At 37.1% G+C, this 18,788-nt stretch overlaps 4 protein-coding genes and 1 pseudogene across 5 annotated transcripts in view; 3 read left to right on the top strand and 2 right to left on the bottom strand.

Moving 5' to 3' along the window:
- Positions 1-130, bottom strand: part of LOC149047528 (uncharacterized) — a 1,230-nt gene extending 1,100 nt beyond the window's left edge. Inside the window, exon 1 of the mRNA XM_089204615.1 lies at positions 1-130. This exon is cut by the window's left edge and continues 1,100 nt beyond it. Coding sequence (XP_089060741.1) covers positions 1-130 — 130 coding nt within the window.
- Positions 1-1,982, top strand: part of LOC149047527 (uncharacterized) — a 7,404-nt gene extending 5,422 nt beyond the window's left edge. Inside the window, exons 4-6 of the mRNA XM_089204620.1 lie at positions 851-979; positions 1,079-1,134; positions 1,504-1,982. Of these exons, the coding sequence (XP_089060746.1) occupies positions 851-979; positions 1,079-1,134; positions 1,504-1,590 (272 nt within the window). The 3' untranslated portion in view covers positions 1,591-1,982. The remainder of the gene's footprint in view (positions 1-850; positions 980-1,078; positions 1,135-1,503) is intronic.
- LOC149047525 (uncharacterized) overlaps positions 1-12,074 on the bottom strand; it is a 41,915-nt gene extending 29,841 nt beyond the window's left edge. The window contains exons 1-3 of the mRNA XM_089204623.1: positions 11,954-12,074; positions 11,160-11,252; positions 9,853-9,984 (exon numbers count right to left, since the gene is read on the bottom strand). Coding sequence (XP_089060749.1) covers positions 9,853-9,984; positions 11,160-11,252; positions 11,954-12,074 — 346 coding nt within the window. The remainder of the gene's footprint in view (positions 1-9,852; positions 9,985-11,159; positions 11,253-11,953) is intronic.
- Positions 3,972-7,129, top strand: LOC149047526 (uncharacterized; annotated as a pseudogene). The gene is made up of 2 exons (XR_016185451.1): positions 3,972-4,461; positions 4,734-7,129. The product of XR_016185451.1 is annotated as an uncharacterized LOC149047526 (transcript).
- A 4,541-nt stretch (positions 12,075-16,615) lies between the features above and the next one.
- On the top strand, positions 16,616-18,762 carry LOC149047524 (uncharacterized). Its single transcript, XM_089204278.1, has 4 exons — positions 16,616-16,636; positions 17,106-17,143; positions 17,325-17,989; positions 18,173-18,762. The coding sequence occupies exons 1-4, from the start codon at positions 16,616-16,618 to the stop codon at positions 18,760-18,762; spliced, it is 1,314 nt and encodes a 437-aa protein (XP_089060404.1).
- The last annotated feature ends 26 nt before the right edge of the window (positions 18,763-18,788 follow it).

Below are 18,788 nucleotides of genomic sequence, written 5' to 3'. Positions count from 1 at the left end.
CGATACTTCTTGCAGTTGAACGGTTCACTCCGATAGTAGCGGCAACCGTCAAATAATCTTCACTCACATCTTCGAAGGCTTGAATAGTTCTTTGACGCTGTTCAAGTAGGATTCTGTTTCTTGGTGGCATGATTTTCTCCGGTTATTTCTGTCCACTTGTTCATACAGCGTACAGTGTACTGAACATGTAAAATGTTCTTTATTTTATATCTGCTTCAGCAAAATATTGTGCAAAAAGGAACATAAAATTTAAATGATAATGTACATACTCTTGTATTTTTGTTCAGTATTATAAAATACATATAACTACGATGAATGACAATAATGAATATTTTTTTCATCCTACTGTTTATTCGAAAAACACCAATGTTTGTCAGTTCACGTTAATGATTAACCATTTTGAATAAACGATTGTATGAAGGTGCAATTGAATGTACGTCTCTATGCAAATTGTATTATTGAATGTCTCTAATACGCAATTGATTGTCATACTATGCAATTGATTTTCTATTGGTGTTATTGATCAATCATTACGCGAGATTGAAAGTATATTTGTTATGTTTGATTGTCCAAAGGTGCAATTGTTCATCCGTTGATGCTATTGAATGTTAATACAAATGCAAATAGCGTTATTGAAAGTTCGTTCGCGTTCATGAATTTCATTGAAGTGCTAATGAATGTATATTTGCCGTATAGTTTCAACTGTTGACGTAAATGAATGCTCATTTTGTGTAAATGAATAGCAAAAGGTGTATTACGAAGGGCTAATGCTCGAAACATCAGCTTTACAAACTCTCCCCACTTGAGGGCATACTGCGCCATGTTTCTTACTGGTGTTTGTTTCCGACAGCTGTAGATGTCCTTGATGTCACTATTGAATACGAGTATGGGTTAGAATCGGAAAGCAAGGCGGTTATTAGAGGCAGGGATGACCATTTATGCGAAAGCCATCCAGACTTGTGCAACTTTCCTGCCGGTGGTAAGGTGTTTTGAAGCGAAAAAAATAATACAAAATGAAACTTTATGCGGATAGACCATCGGCTGTTATTTATTTACTAGCATGTCTATTTTTTCCCAGAAACTCAAGTGAAGACTATTTCTACAAAATTAACAGAACTTCCACCATTTTTGAAGGTAATCAAATAATAAATAGGTGTTCAACCAGCCATGTGTTTACAGTGCTTGAGATTGTTATAAGGTGGCTCTGCTGCGCAGTTCCTATTTTTGTTTGTTTGTTTGTTTGTCTCTTTGTTTGAATTTTGTTCTATCTTTATCTCTATTCAGCTTACTATTTCACCAAATAGGTGAGCTTTTATACCCAACAACCATTGCTCCCGTATCCATATTTACAGTGATTTTCTGCAAATGATGGTGATAATGATGATGATTTTCATCAATGCTCATGTCATAGTGGTCGTTGCTTCTACAGAGAAGCAAGACAGAGTAATCTATGTGTTTACGTTAAAGAAATTCTACTTCTGTTTTCATTCCTTAAACCATTAGATGCTGACTGTTAAAGCAAGAAATCAATTTTTCAATGAAGAGTATATCATGTTTCTCTGTTTTGATGCGGTGTTCAAAGTGTACTAAAAGGCAAGAATGAGTAGCTGACTCACGAGGAGGAGGACAAATTAAAGAAATAGATTAGACAGTAGGATGGAAACATTTTTGTGTTAAAACTGCGAAATGTCTCTGATAACAACGACTTTATGATATTGATTGAGAGAATTGTCAACAATTATCCTACCTAGGGGAGTATAAACTGGAAATCAGTTACACCCCACCCTTAAAGAACGAGTTCGAATAGGTAAGAGGGAGTAATATATCACTTCAAAATAGAATCGAACTGACGACCTGTTTACAAAGTGAGTCACTTAGATATTTGATAATCAAAAAAGTCATCTTGGAACAAAAAATATTGTAAGACAAGGTCTCAGAGTCCAAACTTAATTAACAATACTAATAAATTGAATACTTATCAGGTACATTAGTGATCGATGTTTTACTGTTACTACGTCAGCTTGTGTCAACCTCCAAGTTAGTACAAAAGGGAGGTGGACAACTCATAGGAAAGAAAAGGGGGGGGGGTGGGGTGGGTTGGTTAGTTTACTAACAACTGTTACAAAACGGCTGAAAGTAGGCAGTGAGAGATTTGATCTCTTAGGGGCTGGTAAGAAAAGGGATACTGGGGACAAAGTTGGTTTGAGTCCGCTGTGACTACGAAATGAGCCAGCCTTCAATATAAAGCAAGAATCAAAAACGGGTTGCAGTCAGGAGAGAGGAACAGTTCGCGCGAATAAAAGAAAAAAAAAGCAAAGTTGTCTACCATGTGAAATAGAAATATAGAATAGATATTCCAAGAGTGCGAAAGAATCGGACCTAAGCTTTTAGACTCTTAAAAAGCATATTACACACGGTGCTCCCTTCAAAGTCCGAGAGATCAAGCAAAGGTATATTGTTGGACTTGAGACGTTCTCAGCGTAACTCCTTGATTGGCGATCACTGGGCAATATAATGTTCTATGATGAAATAAGTCCACAATAAGGGACAATCGAAGTGCTCTGTGAGCAAACTCGTGAATTGACAGATGACTTACATGATTTTTGGATTATATTTAATGTTGCTTAGGGTTAGGGTTTGGGAATTTAGTGGTTGATTGTCATATTTAAAGTAGGAGCAGTAGTTCAGTGTTCGCTAATGTAGCAAAGAAACAAAATAACGTTGGGATGAGAAGGCATTACAATTGAAATGATAATGCTATTGCATTTGACAAGGGTGGATGATGTCATGTGTTTTAACCAATATCATTATTGTTTCTGGTTCAGCTGAAATGGTTGGAAGTAAATGTGGGTGAAAAGTGAAATTTACTGTCTATCATGTAAATTTCGGAAAATCAAGGCGATACTGTCTTAATGAAAGCATTAATGTTTCCGTCTTTATCAAATGAGACAAACGGGAACGACTTTTGAGTGATATTACTAAGCCCAGACTGCTACCGTCACTTTGGAATTCCGCCTGGGTAGATTTTGGTCACGTGCTAGGCAACGTATAATCAAGAACAAGACAGAATTTCATTTCAGGCCTATTTATCAATTTTGTGGTGTATAAATTTCGCATTTTATTACGTAATGTTTATTTTGAATCTTCAAATTGTCTTGAAACTTAAAAGAAAATTGTTCTTTTAAAAATTCACTGCAAATCGGTAGCCTAAATTATTTGTTTAGGTGTTGTTTGATTTTCGTGTTAACTTGAAATTTCGTTAGTCGCTGGCACCTTTTGTTGCTTCATACAGGAAAAACACACGATAAGAAATGTAATGATCGATTTTGTCCCCAAGCTCGCGCCATAACAGAAAAAGCCTTTGAACACCTGTAAACTTCGAGCGCTTCGGAGTAAGAGATATTTTAAATGCATCTTCGGATTGTTTTCAAGTTCAAGGATTGTAAATTACAATTTTATGGAAAACGAAGGTTGTTCTCTTATTTCAGGGTGAATCCTTGCACGCCTGCCAGTCGCTGGCGCCGCTTATTAACAAAAAAAAAAAAAAAAAAAAAAAACCCTTTTAAGATTATCATTGGCTTCTTTTCCGCCCCATCACTACTCTTGGCAACAAAGGTCGCCATTCATTTTGTTTGTTTATTACTCACCAAAAACTGTTAAATGCACTCAAAAGCCCAAAATCGAAAAAAAGTTTACAGGAATCGACCAATCGAGCGGGCGAGCGAGTACCATTATCCACATCCTATCTACAACTCACCCTTGCGCATGCGCGCAATTCACGAGTTAAAAAGGTAACAACCATGAGCCGCCACTTTTTTTAAACTTTTACAAACTGCATTCCTCACTCATTGCATTTCACCTCCTTCCCCCAAAAGAGAGCTGAACCTCTAATCGCTTATACTTATCTTTTGCGTACAGAAGATCAAATAGGGGAAGGGGGAAGGGGGGAGGGGGTGGGGGGGTTGCTTAAATTAAGGAAATGTATGAGAAGACAGATACCGTAAGAGTAAAAGGTGAATTTATTTTCATAGTAGCAGTTTAACTTATACCCCGTTCACACCAAAGCTTAAACATGTTTAAATCTTGTTTTACTAAACTGGTTTTATTAAACTACCTGTTCACACCGCAGGCGCGTGTAGCCAAACATGTTTAAAACCGTGTTTAATAAAACTACCTAAATAAGGTTGTTTAACTTTCGTGTTTAACTAAACACATTAAAGATGGCGGTTGCCAAAAAAACCCGCGGAAGGATTTGGGAAAACCAGGAAACGTTATTGTTACTACAGAAGTGGGGGGACGAAAATATACAAATGAAGTTAATATCTTGTGCCAGAAAGAGGCCTATATGACAAGAAATAAGTGATTTTATTCGAGCGGCAGGCTACGAAGACCGTGATGAAGATGCCTGCAAAACAAGAGTACACACATTAGTAAGTGCGCATCGCTCCTACAAAGACGAATGTGAGAAGCGGCGGCACCAGCGTCGGCAGCAACAACAAAACAGCCGGAAAATTTCCTCAACCAAACAAGGGTGAATGTTTGACAGGTGAGCTTTGAAAACTTTCGCTGATTGGAGGGTCAGACAATAGGCCAAGAAAATGTTTCAATATCGGCGCCTACGTTGTCTGTAATCTCTAACAAAATTTCTTGATAATTTTACTTCCAAGATGAGTGGAGTTGAACAAAAATATTGAGATAAGTATTGGCTCAAACTTTAACTTCTGCCTTTAAAGATTTCTTGTATTCCTTCACAGAAAGAACAACTGATGCTGGCAAGCCATTTTTCAAACCCGCTACGAAGAAGCGGAAGGTGTCAACGACGGTGCCTTAACACAAATTGACAAGGCGTTGGAGGCATTTGTTTCCTATCAACAAGCTGCTGATAGGAGTTTTCTTGCCGCAGAGGAGGCTCGTGAAAGACGAGAAGAATAAAGGGAGGAGAGAAGAAGGAAAGAAGACCAGGAGTTTCTGCTGAAATTGGCGCAGGTACTTCGAAAATAAAAAGTACGTGTCTTCAACAATTTAATTTGCGATCGTACCTGCGACAGTTTCAGTTGGTTTAGTTTTCGTCTTTATTTATGTTGTAAGTTGAACGATGTTTCACGAAATCTAATAGCCGATTCCCAGTCGTTGGAGAAGGTGCAAGAAAAAAAAGAAAACTATATTGAACTTACCGATTAGATCATTGATGTTGACATGCTCTGGTTAACTTTTCTTTACTTGAACTAATTGTCTTCTATAGTTGTCTTCAATTGAATATGCTTTTTTTTTTCTTTGAGAAAATAAAAATCGTTTTTTTCCTTTAAGTGTTATTTTTAATTTTCCGGCAGAGCCTAGTTGTTCAGAGGCCGATTAACACTAACCCAGGGTTGCATTTTGATTCAGCTTCTTTATTTCTTTATTCAGGAGTCTTTTTTGGGATAATTTTCCCTATTCCTTTTAGACCATCTAATCATCAAATTGTAGACAAAAAAAAAAAAAGAAAATGGATTTCTTTTTAAATTTTCATATTTGAAATCAAATTTCACACTAACCCTGGGTTAAGTTAAGCCACCTTTGAATGACCTGGCCCAGAGTATTTAAAAAATGCTCCAGAAAATTAATGAAATAAATGAATATTTTTGTGCACAGTGGTTAGGATCTTTTGGAAAAATTGATTTAATATTTGAAATAAAGTTTTGATCCACCTTTAAAATGATGAAATTTGTTTCTGAGGTTCCATCAGTTGTTCAGAGAGAGAGGGTCATATGAATGATGTCTTTTAAGTCTCCTTGATAAATTTACAACAGAGAGCTCTGTGTGTTTGTTTGTTTAATTATTCTTTCTTGTAAGGGACTAACCAAAAAAGTCTGGTGTATAATTACACAGTCACTTGCAATGGAACAAGAGCAAAAAGTTAATGAATTAAATTAGTTTTGCTGACATTAATGCCAGCTGAGGCCATGTCACTGAGTGAGTAGATCTCCTTGCTATTCGAACTGAACACTTTGATCGAAAAGCTGAGATTGTCCCCCTCCTTCTTTATGCCTACATCTAATACTCAGAGAGGAAGATGCAAGTCTTGCACTCAAATTAGTATTTTATGTGAACATGTAGTATGCATGGCTAAATTAGCATATGTCACACCATGGGTTTCAAACTACTCCCTAATTTTTTAGCATAATTTCAGTGCTAATATGTTTATTTCACATGTGAAATGGCAAACTTGCAATGACTGCATCTTTAATTGTGCTCAGATGGTGTCCAGGTTTTGAAATGTTCAAAAAAAATGTGGGGGTTTCAAAGAATACCACAGACAATCAAAGTTTGCCATCAGTAATTTTAATTTACACAATTGACAATTTACTTTTCAAATCTCATTTATACAACTGTAATTACAAATGGAACACTGCTTGACCCTCTCAGAGGAGTGTCCTTTAAAAGATCTTGACTCTCCCATTATTTATGAAACTATTTGCACTGTATACAATAAACCTTAAAGGGAGAAAGTATTCATATAAACAACTTTTTTGAGCTAGAGATGCAAACTCTTTGATGGATTATTTGCCTGTGAGAGATGCTTATGTTGAACACTCATGTTCAAGTGATGCATGTGACAATGAATATTTATATTAAGAATCTTTTAATTGCATCTCTTATTGCAACAGCATTTGTGTTCTGCCTTTGGTTTGGATCACCTGGACAAACTCCAGCATGAATGTGAATATCATTGAGCCATTGGTTATCAAAAGACTCGTTTCGCATCTCACAATAATTATGTAAAACACAACACGCTGCGATGACATTGCAGGCATTTTCAACTTTTAAGTCCAGTCTCTTCCCAATGCTTCTGAACCTTCCCTTCAATCGACCAAAGGCATTTTCAACAACTACTCTAGTCGTGCTGTGTTTTATGTTGAAACTGCGTTCCTCCGGGGTCAGATTTCCACGATCAATATATGGTTTCATCAGCCAATTGCTGAGAGCATAAGCTGAGTCACCTAATATCAGGGGAGGAACTTGTACACCAGATATCATCACCGACATGTCGAGCGGAAGAAAAGCTCTGGCACAACACAAGGCAAACAATGAAGAGTTCTTGAAGACACGTGCGTCGTGTACTTTACCCGGCCATCCAACACATATATCAAGAAATAGATAATTACAATCTACTAGCCCCTGAAGGATTAATGAGTGGAATCCCTTCCTGTTAACAAAATCATCTGGACTTTGCCGAGGTCCAATGACTGGGACATGGCAACCATCGACTGCTGCAACCACCTGGGGAAAACCCGCGCGACTTTTAAAACCTTCAATTTTTTCTTGGACTTCATGTTGATTTTGGGGAACGTTTATATAATTGGGAAGAAGAACGTTCACTATCACCTCGCATACCTGTCGCACAATACCACAAACAGTGGATTTTCCGACACCAAATAGATTTCCGACCGTTCGAAAGTGAGCCGTGTCCGCAAGCCAATAATATAATGTTATGGCAACTCGATGACGCACTGTAACGGCTTTCCTGTAATTGGTGTCCCTTTTAGAGATATGTGGCGAAAGTTCTCGGAAAAGGCGATTAAATGCTTCTTTAGACATGCGAAAATTCTCATTCCAGTCCTTTTCTTCCCAATCTTGGCAAGTCTCTTCCCAAAATATCTGCGACCGGGGTTTTAGCCAAATACGGCGAACAGGAAGATGTCGGAGAAGAAATCGAAGCAAAAAACGGAAAAACAATGATGAAACGAGACGTCTCCAACGGACATAGCGATTAAACCGTCTCTCTGCGTTTCTCTGTCGGTTTTGTGTAATTCTGAGGTTTTCCCTCAGCCGTGACTGCGCCAACAACAGCAGGATATTGTGATTTAAACTGACCGCCATTTTTATTGCGTCTTTAATTTTGTTGGTAACAATTAATATCAAAACGAGGCTGCGTAGTACCTAACCCAGTCTGCAGTGTGAACGGTTCTTGAGCAACACATGTTTTATAAAACCATGTTTAAAAAAACTACGTTTAATGAAACTTGTTTAAATTGGTGTGAACAGGGCATTAGATATCTATACTACTTCAATCGCTGGCCTATCGTATATCATATACCAGACTTACGCTTGTTATCCTATGTTCTACTTAAATATGTCCCTGACGTTCTCCTTAAGCGATTGAGTAGCTAAATGATTAACTAATTTCGTTTTTCGTCACATTGATGATGAAATTATTTTTTATGAGAGATGTAACGATAGCTTCTGCAAGAAAATACTTTTTCTCCTCCACTATGCCTTCGCGTTTCTCCTCATCTTGGTCGTGACTTGGTCGTTATCCCTTGTTCGTCTCAGTCTAGTGTCCCTTAGCCACGAAATCAAGACAAAGAAACATAATACCATCCTGGTTAAAATATTGCAGTCTTCCATTAAAGGTCAGCATCTGGCAATTCAAGAAAAAAAAGAAAGGAGTGTGCCTTTTAATCGGGTGCGTATATTTATTTAACCTGTTTCTCGTTTCTTAACACTATGACTTATGCAAATCGACCAGAACTTAATCTAATGCTCATTAGTGCCAAGAAAAAGTTAACAACTACTGAATGGTCAGAAAGCAACTAATGCGATAAAAACAGAAAAAATAAATGTGAATAGAAGCTAAGGATTATAATAAGGAGGCTTGAAACTCGCCCATGTCACTAAATCTATTACCTTGAAAAATTATGGAATTGCTGCCAATTTACCTGAGTAAGTGAACACGTGAGTCTCTAAAAGAAAGGAAACAAGTAGATCAGGAAAGGGTACAGAAAAACAGGAGGAAATAATAGTTATTAGCATCAGCAATAAAGCAACTTCAACAACAATTATAACAGCTGGTAAATTTGTCTAATCAAATTCTATTGCGCGAGCGTGCTTCATATTCCTATTGTTCACGCTCAGATGTCAGCAAACAAAACCGTCGAGAAAAAGATTTTCCATCGGGTTGAATATGTTATAAAACAATTGCTTCATACGTCAGCTGTGCGTTCATCGAGATATGAAGCACTTGGGAAACTTGGAGAGCACGAAAGAAGCTAGAGTTGCTCTCGGCTACGCCTCGAGCAACTCTTACGCATCTTTCGTGCTCTCCAAACTTCCCACGAGCTTCATATCTCAATGAAAGCACGCTGACGTATGAACCAATTGTTAATATAACAGCAAGATAGCGTCTAAATAAATCATCAGCTCAAAATATATGCTTTTTTCTGAATTTTTCAGATGTTCCTTTGGAACCCATCCTGGGGTTTTATGATATAACGATTTGGCTAGGATATATATCTAAATGTTCAAATTTCACGATTCGTGAAAAGCCGTGCCTATCACAGCAGCAAGCCACCATTAGGAAACAGTAATGGCCTAAATATTTTCAAGGTGCAGATAGATCTAAAGGGAAAGCCTTTATTTTATTACTAGAGTCCTAATTTGAATGGAGAAAAGGAAAAACCTTTGCAGAGTGCAGAGCTGCATATCGACCACAGGAAGCCATTACGCATGTCTACATTAAAACGACTGGCGTGTTTAAACTGACTGTGTCCAAGAGCTTCTACTGTCATCGGCGTTCTTGTAATTGGACGTTTTTAGTTTGGATGATTTGTCAAAACGTTTTAAAGAGTATGCGTTTTCAAAAGAAAACGAAGGGATGGGAGATCAGATTTGGTAAATTAAAAGATCAGAGCATAAACTGTTGAGGTCTCAGTATTCTGTTCCTGCATAAGAATATTCTAGACTCAAATAGAACCGAAGGTCGACGCATAGACAGATTATTCAAACTTACTTGATCTACCACTGCATTAACAACTTTATCAATTTTGAACGGAGCATTACATTTTCATTCTGATCATTATATACCCTACTTACCGTCTGCAGGTAAGCTGCATAATTCTTGGAAATCTGCTTTTTTGCAAACATTTTCCCTCCCCTTGAGGATGACTTTTCCGTCTGATTCTGACTTTATTATGTAATTCGAGTACGCGTCTAGGACATCAACCGCTGAAGAAGAAAAGGATTAGTCATTGATAAGGTACAGTCGAAGCTCGCGTAACCGGGAGTTGAAAGGGAAGCAGTTTTTATGCTAAAATTGTACCATTGCGATTATTGCGCCCTATTTTCTGAAACAAGTCTGAAATAAATTTGAATTTGAATGGCAAATTCTTCTTTAAACTTTCTACCGTTAAGTTCCAGTTTTAACGGTGTATCGACACTTTTTCTCGTCGTTATGTATATGAATTCCCTTTCCTTTAGCTCAGCTTTCTTTCTTTTTTTTCTCCCTTTTTTACGCAGCATTGTGCCAATGTTTTTTTCATTTGCACTCTAGAGAAACCCTTGGAGCCTCACTGAAAAATAGAATTTTAAATACTATGTAATATTTAACTGAGAGCGAGGGTCGGACGGGAAAATATTCGGTTCGAGGTCGACTTACGGACTGACCGCTGAGGATCGAAAAGTTTGAAAATTTCTTTTCAAACAAAATAGGACGCGATAGACGAGCGCGCCCGGGACAACCACAAATAAATTCTACAATGAAAAAATTTCCTTTATTCTTTTGAATCAGAACAAGACACTCGTAATTCATGGAAAAACACGACTTTTGAAACTCTTTTAAAGCTTTGCAGCTGAAATCGCGGACAGTAAACGACATTGCCATAAATCTTGAAAGCACATTCACTTTGCAAATATCTTTTTTTTTTATATAAATATGATTCTCATTAAACACCTCAATGAAAATCCACTTAGTTTGTCGCTACAATCTTCTTGAAGCAAAAACATGCCAACTTTTGATTCTCAGGGAGTACTTTAGGGAATTCTAGTCGAGAATTACTGAAGCTCTTTTATTTCAACCGCGCAGCGAAAAATAAAGGCGTAAGACGTACGGAGCAACCAGTTACCTAAACTGAGTTTTAAATGAAAGATTTGATCATGCTAAAATAATGAAACATTTGCCGTTGTTTTTGACGTTCAAGTTTCCTCTTGGTTTTCTCCCTACCAAAGGTCTTTAAAAAATTAAATTCTAAGAATTCGCCTTGTGTGGCGCCATTTGATAAGGAGGAAAGATGTTTCATTTTCTATGGGTTTACAGGTAAATGTACAATAGACTTCTGACCAATCAGAGCACGCGTTATGTCTAAATCATGTTATTATTCTCTTTAGTTCTGTAATCAACTTACCGGGGGCTAGTGTTGCACTTACAGTGGCGAGAGTTCCAGTGCCTATAAAAGGCCGTGGAGATATTTTGATTTTTGCTGTATGGTCATGAAAGCCTGTCGACAAATCGAAACTTTCACTGAAAGTGTCATTATTGTGTTCCATACCATCTTAAAAAGGCTGGTAAACTCGTCATAAAATCATGATCGTAAAAACTTTTAAACTCATTAAAATATAATGACCAGGCGACTGTCTTTGCTGAAGAACCAAAAATGATTTTCCCACGTTAAAGCTTTTAATAAACGCATGCATTTGACTCTATCTTTAACATCTTAGATGACTGACGGAAAATGATGCAGCACAACAAAAACTCAGGAAAAAAGAGACAAGCTAAATCTCCTCTTCCCCTTTTTGTAACGGTTTTGCTCGTCTGATTGTTGAAGTTTTCTAATGGACTGCTTCGGGGTGGAGAGATTTATTTATTGCGTCACAATGAGATCTACCTTATCTCCCTGTAAAGCTCTGAAGTGTTGTAATGATCCTCTCTCATTGGCCGTCAATAATCTCTAGCCCCCCCCCCCACCCATTTATTCCCTTTCAGCGACGACTGATCCCCCCCCCACATTAGGTGTTAAATAACAACTGGTCGCCCCTGCTGCAAGCTGCAAGCTACTCCAGACTTTGATGCCTTATTGCACTTAGTCGAATCCGAATGCGTACCGCCGACTACCCTTTAATTCCTATCCTGTTTTAATAACAGGAAAATGTTCAGAGTTCACTGAAACAATTTCAATAAAAATGAAATGAAACAACTAACCATCACAGATCGACGCATTTTTAAATTCTATTCCCTGGGGATATCCTGCTCCTCCACCGATAACGAAAAGGAACAAGTTCAAGGACATAGTTCGCCACTGCTGAATGGCTGAAATCATCATTTTCTTCGTATCCGAGAAGTGGATAGCAATATCTGTGGAAAATAGTTAATTTTGATGTACGACGCAACAAATCTTTCTGATGAAAATAAAAAACCTTCACCTATTATTCCTAGCAACCTGGTAAATTAAAAGGAAGCATGTAAAACAAGTACGTTAGTAAAAACTGAGTAACTTTTCTGAGTGTTTTGCGTATTTGTAGGAAGACAAGTTAATTTTTATTAAAGTTAATGCTTCGGTACTACTGAGATAAAATCTATGGATCAAAAGTTGTCCATAAGGGACCTACAGAAAATTGTAATGTGATAAAAACAAACATCCTCTTGATATAAATATCTACAACCCTCTTCATCAAGTAAGTTTATCTATAAATTCAGAAATTGTGCTCTATCTTTGCAGTGAACCGTGTCTTAAATAAAGGGGTAAGTTTCTAAAGAAACTGTGGTGCTGCGTTGGTGGGAACGTATAGCAAGTAATTTAGTGTTAACAACTGAGTTAAAAACGTAATTTAGCCACCGTAAAGTGTGAAAAAGGTGAAGTTTCTAGCGTTAGCCCTTCGTTAGCCCTTCGTCAGAGCGAAATAAACGAAAATTGAAACCCCTCTCAATCCTCGTGACAGGAAATGAATGATCACTTTGGTAAAACTATTGACAAACTATGTTCAAGTCATAACCGATGGAATTAGCAAAATCAACTGAAAATTGCCTATGCGTATCTAGCAGCGTTTGTGCGAGATATATTTATCTTTTTGTCTATAAAATGACGAATCATATTTCTTTTCAGGAAGGAACATAAGAAAGAAATGTATTGTGAGTCGAAAGTCGTGGTACTCTTTGTTAGACTTAGCTCAAAATCCAGTCTATTCCGTTTTCTTTCCTGATATTATCAATTTTGACTTTTCCCTGAATCATTCATATCTCGACCTTAAATAAAAACATGACGAACTCATACAGGTTTATGGACTTTTAATTACTTTGACTATTCAGACACGGGCCTTAATGTTTATTTCCCGCGCTCGCCTCTACTTACTATGAAGAACTCTCAAATTCCTCGTGCATCGACACTTTCCTCAGTTGAAATTCAGTTGAATTGAAAGATCACTTACCTTGTTATTCAAGTGTTCTTCAACGAGCCTTTATCGATCACTTGTCGTAATCAAGATTTGTGACATTAACTACAATTTAACAATAGTTCTAAACCTATCATTATTTTTTAATCATTGTGCAAAAATCTAACCGGAAGCGAAAGTAAGAAAGATTAGCTCATGAACCAAACAGGAAGCAACCTCTTCAAATAACTGTTCGTTCAGTAATTCTTCTTACGCTCTTCCTTATTCGTAAAAATGTTTGTAAAAAAGTTTTTTTTTCGATTTGTTTATTTCATACGGCCAAGGGTACGAACGGGATGTTTTATTATGGAATATATAAGCGGTGCATAGAAAATTTAATACAAAAAGTGTTTGAAATCATGCTTGAAAATCATCTTGATCCAAAGAAGAACAAACGAAAGTAAGAAAGCTTAGCTCATGAACCAAACAGGAAACAACCTCTTCAAATAACTGTTCGTTCAGCACTTTATTGGGAACAATGCTAATTGGGCGTTAAAAGAAAAAGACGCTCTTCCTTAATGCAAAAAGTGTTTGAAATCGTACTTGAAAATCATCTTGATCAAAAGCAGTACAACCACATTTGATGTAATTTTCCGCTTTGTAAACGATATACATACAAATGAGATTCGGGTCGAACACGAAACAGTTAATTAACTTAACTGCGTTCGTTGTCACTTATTTATTCATTCTCGCTTGACGACTTGAATTTCTTTGTCTCTCAAACTAGAAGATCGCGTGCAAGATATCAACATGAACAATCCTGAGTGTCGAAACAACAACGCTTTGCGTGCGTCTATGTCAACATTTGTCATTGTGTCACGGAACATGATAAAATGTACTTAAAATCATTGCGGTTTCCTTAATTTACGAAAATTCAAGACACTGACGTCGACACTTCGGGGTGATACTTGAAACAGCGATGGTGTTTAATCAGATTTGAATATATCTGATACAAATGTATCGTCTTCACATATCTATGTTTTGTTCAGGTCTGATTTTATATCAATTAGAAATACTCCCTCGCAGGCAGGTCACAAATTCATTAGACTCTCCTTCAATATTCAATATCTTTATGGTGTATTAGTGCGAAAAAAGTATGCTAATCTTTACTTTCGATCCTTTCTCTAAAGGAAAACACGTCACAATTTTGAACTACAGGGCGGTTCTGAATGTAAAACTTCCCATGAACTTGATGAAGCTCAACAAACTCAGCCGACTTCATTCAATTCAGCGTGAGACATCGAGTTGATAACAACGTTTTGCTATTCAAAGAAGTCAGTTGTTGACTCATTTACCCGTGAGGAACGTTCAGGTGAGTCTTTTGATGCATAACATGTTAATTTATGAACACCCTTTTTTATAATAAGAACAATTAACTTTTGGCTGAGGCTGAATGTTCTTTTTTATGTTGTGACTTGAGCCTGAACGGTGCGTGGTACAGAATATCAATAACTCAGTCTCGACGTGACTAGGAATCCTACAAAATGAGTTGCTCTTCAGCGTATCGTGCGATAAGAATACCGCAATGTTAGTTTAAAAACAAAATCCCTAAAAAATTTAAGTCGATTGTCTTGTTAGAACACAGTTCAAAAAAAAAAAAAAAATTAAAGAAAAAAAAAGAAAAATAAAGACGTTCTTAGCTGACTTTCAGGCTAGGCATGTTCTTATATGTTGTATATATGTTAATTTCAGCCTATGCTTATTTTATGAAAAAAAAGAAAAGAGTGTAAAGTAAGCGCTTACTTCCTTTCCCACATTTGGGTTTGGAAACTCAGCGAATAATACGGCTCAAAGGGTGCCTGAGATACAAGGACTCGAGTTGTAGCACGCGTTTTACGATATACTTTTTCTTCAACTGAAATTATCGCTGTCATTGTGCGCAATCTAGCTGTAAAGTTCAATGTGTCTTGAAAGTGACCTACAGAGCACACTTTCGAAAAAGAAAGCTGTATCGAAAAGCACAGGTTTCTTTCTAGAAGCATTGAGGATCATCAAAACTAAAACTATACTGACTGGTAAACACTCTATGTGATCTTTCTCGTAGGCTTGGTTACTTTCTTTAAATCCGCAACGGTGTTTGAATCATTAATCAAGTTAATTTTGATCCAAGCAGATTACTGTGGACTCAGTAATGATGTTTATTGGCCTGATACAAGTTATCTTGGTCTTGTGGATTGTAACACCTTGCGAGAGTGATGTTTGCAGCCAAAAATTTTGTCAATGTACCAATTTCGGTAGGACCCGTGTAGTAGTTAAATGCCAAGTTCATGGATACATTCCGAATGGAATCCCAAGCAATACAATTGAACTGTAAGTGATTAGAAAAACTAAAAAAAAAAACATTTACAAATTTACCAATCAGTAACACCCATCTGTAACCTTTGTTTAGTTTTCTAAAGTATGTTTTTCTTAACTTTCTAGCGTAGCTTCATGCTTTTAAAATGATAAAAGTGTTGCAACTAATTTTCTTGTCGATTTCTGCATTAGAAACCTTTCGAGTTGTTCCTTAACTTTAGATCTCTAAGAAACACCTCAATACAATCTTATTAGTTGTATTTATGTGTGTACATCCTGTTTCGTACTTGTCAAGATTTTTGATAAGTAAATTACGGCGGCTGAGAATATACTTCCTCAAAGAAGAGCACGTGAACTGAAAAACATGACATCTATGACAAAAAAAGGTCAACATGGTCAAAAATCTCTCACTTCTCCACTAAGTTTCTGGTGGACCCTGTAGAAAATTGGAAAAAAATATTTTATGTCATCTGAGGAAAGAGATTATAAACTCTTGGTCATGGCTACCACAATATTTTCACAAACGGCTGAAAATAGGCTGTGAGAGATTTTTATTCCTACAGGTTGGTAAAAAAAAAGGATACTGGGGACAAAGTTGGTTTAAGTCCGCTGTAACTACAAAAACGCGTTGTTAAAATGAACCAGCCTTGAATCTAAAACAAGAACCAAAAATGGGTTGCAATAAGGAAAGAGGAACAGTTCGCGCGGATGAAAGAAAAAAAAATAGCAAGGTTGTATAAATTTGAATTAAAAGATATTCCAAGAGTGCGAAACAAGCGGGCTTAAGCTTTTTGGACTCTGAAAAAGCATATTATACACGGTGCTCCCTCCAAAGTCCGAGAGACCGAGAAGGGTATATTGTTGGACTTGAGACGTTCTCAGCGTAACTCCTTAACTGGCGATCACTTGGCAATATAATGCTCTTTGACGAAATAAGACTACAATAGGGGACAAAAAGGTTACAACCACGAGCTGCCACTCTTTTTCAACTTTAACAAACTGTATTCCTTACTTATTACATTTCACCTCCTTTCCCCAAAAGAGGGCCGTGCCTCTAAACGCTTATACTTATCTTGTGCGTACACAAGATCAAATAGGGGAAGGGGGAAGGGGGGAAGGGGGTGGGGGTTTGCCTATAGAAATGTATGAGAAGACAGATGCCGTAAGAGTAAAAGGTGGATTTATTTTCATTCATTGTGGCAGTTTAAATTAAGTATCTATACAACTTCAATCAGCGGCCTATCGTATATCATATACCAGACTTATTCTTGTTATCCTATGTTCTACTTAAACACGTCCCTGCCGTTCTACTCGAGCGATTGAGCAGCTAAATAATTTACTAATTTCGTTTTTCATCATATTGAAATTATTTTTATGAGAGATGTAAGGATAGCTTCTGCAAGAAAATACTTTTTCGCCTCCACTTTGCTCTTGTGTTTCTCGTCATCTTTGACTTGGTCGTTATCCCTTGTTCGACTCAGTCTAGTGTCCCTTAGCCATGACATCAAGACAAAGAAACATAATACCATCCTGGTTAAAAAGTTTCAGTCTTCCATTAACGGTCAGCATCTGGTAATTAAAGAGGAAAAAAAAGGAGTGTGCCTTTCAATCGGGCGCATATATATATTAAGAAAAAATCTGAGTATGATCGATGGAGAAGATTATTAAGGTTTGTATTTTAACTTACATATATACTGTAAAACCAGAATATCGCAGCTAAACTAAAGTATTGTGGCTTTCGGACTAATAAACATGGTACTTGTTGGATTGACGCTTGTTTCCTTCGATTTACTTCTAACAAAATCCAACTCTGATCTAAATACATTCCACATCTCTATATGTTTCAACAGGAGAGAAGATCGAGAACCAAGCAAACACAGCCGTGTTTGCAGCTGCCATTTCAGAAATGGCGAGAAGGTATTTGGGCCAGAGATTTTTAAGCACAACGAAGGAAAACTTTTCCCTTCTGGCAGTAAACCGCCACCAAAGAAGAAGAAGAAATTGGAAAAAAGTACAGATGGCAAGGAATTAGTCGACATCGAAAAAATGAGAGAAGCCTTGCAGAGCAACGAAAGTGAAGATCAAGAACGGGACGTACTCAACGATTTAACTGCTTCGGAGATAATCCTTGAGGCAGAAGTAAAGCAGCTGAGAAATGACCTTCAACAACATGAAGAGAAGTCAAAATATTTTAGAGAAAAATACGCAGTGTCTACGTTAAGTGACGATGTAATACGCATGGAAACCGGTCTTCCAACTAAGCAAGTATTTGATGTAGTTGTACTTTATACTTTAAGATTCAAAGACTCAATAATATATTTTCATGGCTGGAAGGTGGAATCAATAAGTTTTGAAGACCAGATATTCATAACTTTAATAAAGATTAGACAGAATTACACAAACCTTCATATAGCTCAGTTATTTTCATGCAGCGAAACTACTATATCTAATATTGTCATTACATTTATTCATCTCTTGCACGAGATTTTGTTCACTTTTTTGATGTCAACAGTACCTTCTATTATCAGCTTCTAGTATCAGCAACGTCCAACAAACAGCATACACGTGCAGCACTTGCGGCAGGGACTGCCATTCACGCATTGGCCTTCACAGTCATAGCCGCAGATGCTCCAGCCAAACACACAATTAGGATGCTATACCCATGGTCGACCCTGACCGATGGAGGCCTACTAAGTACCTTCTAGGGAGAAAAATAAGACTTGTTTGCCGTCATCATTTACACAGTTCAGTTCTTGTAAGATCATAATAGATTGCACAGACATTGAAGTTGCAACCCCTGGCCTAATGAGTCATCAAAGTGCAACTTATTCTTCATACAGAGGTATGAATTCATTTAAAGTACTCGTTGGTGTGGCACCTAATGGGGTGATAACATATGTTTCTAACCTTTACCCTGGATCAACTTCAGATAAGGCTATGGTGGAAATGTCTGGTTTTTTGAAACACCTTTATCCAGGAGATCTTGTTCTTGCTGACAAGGGCTTTCTAATCCAAGATATAGTTCCGAGTGGTGTGTCTGTAAATATTCCCCCATTCTTAAACAATGGTAAATTTACTGAAAATGAAATAAAAGTAACTAAGTCGATTGCCAAATGCAGAATCCATGTAGAGAGGGCTAACGCCAGGTTAAAGGATTTTAAGATTTTAAGTTTTATTCCCTCTTACCTAAGATGCTATTCTCAAAAAATTTTTCAGCTTTGTGCTGCTCTTGTTAATTTGCAGTTTCCGTTAATCAAGGAAGGTTGTACAAATGTATTTTTTGAGTAGAAAATTCTCAAGAGAGGCTCAAGTCA

This window comes from Pocillopora damicornis, chromosome 4 (assembly GCF_964200805.1).
Source record: "Pocillopora damicornis chromosome 4, jaPocDami1.2, whole genome shotgun sequence".
Lineage (NCBI taxonomy): Eukaryota > Metazoa > Cnidaria > Anthozoa > Scleractinia > Pocilloporidae > Pocillopora > Pocillopora damicornis.
This window is presented reverse-complemented; position numbering and strand designations above follow the sequence as displayed.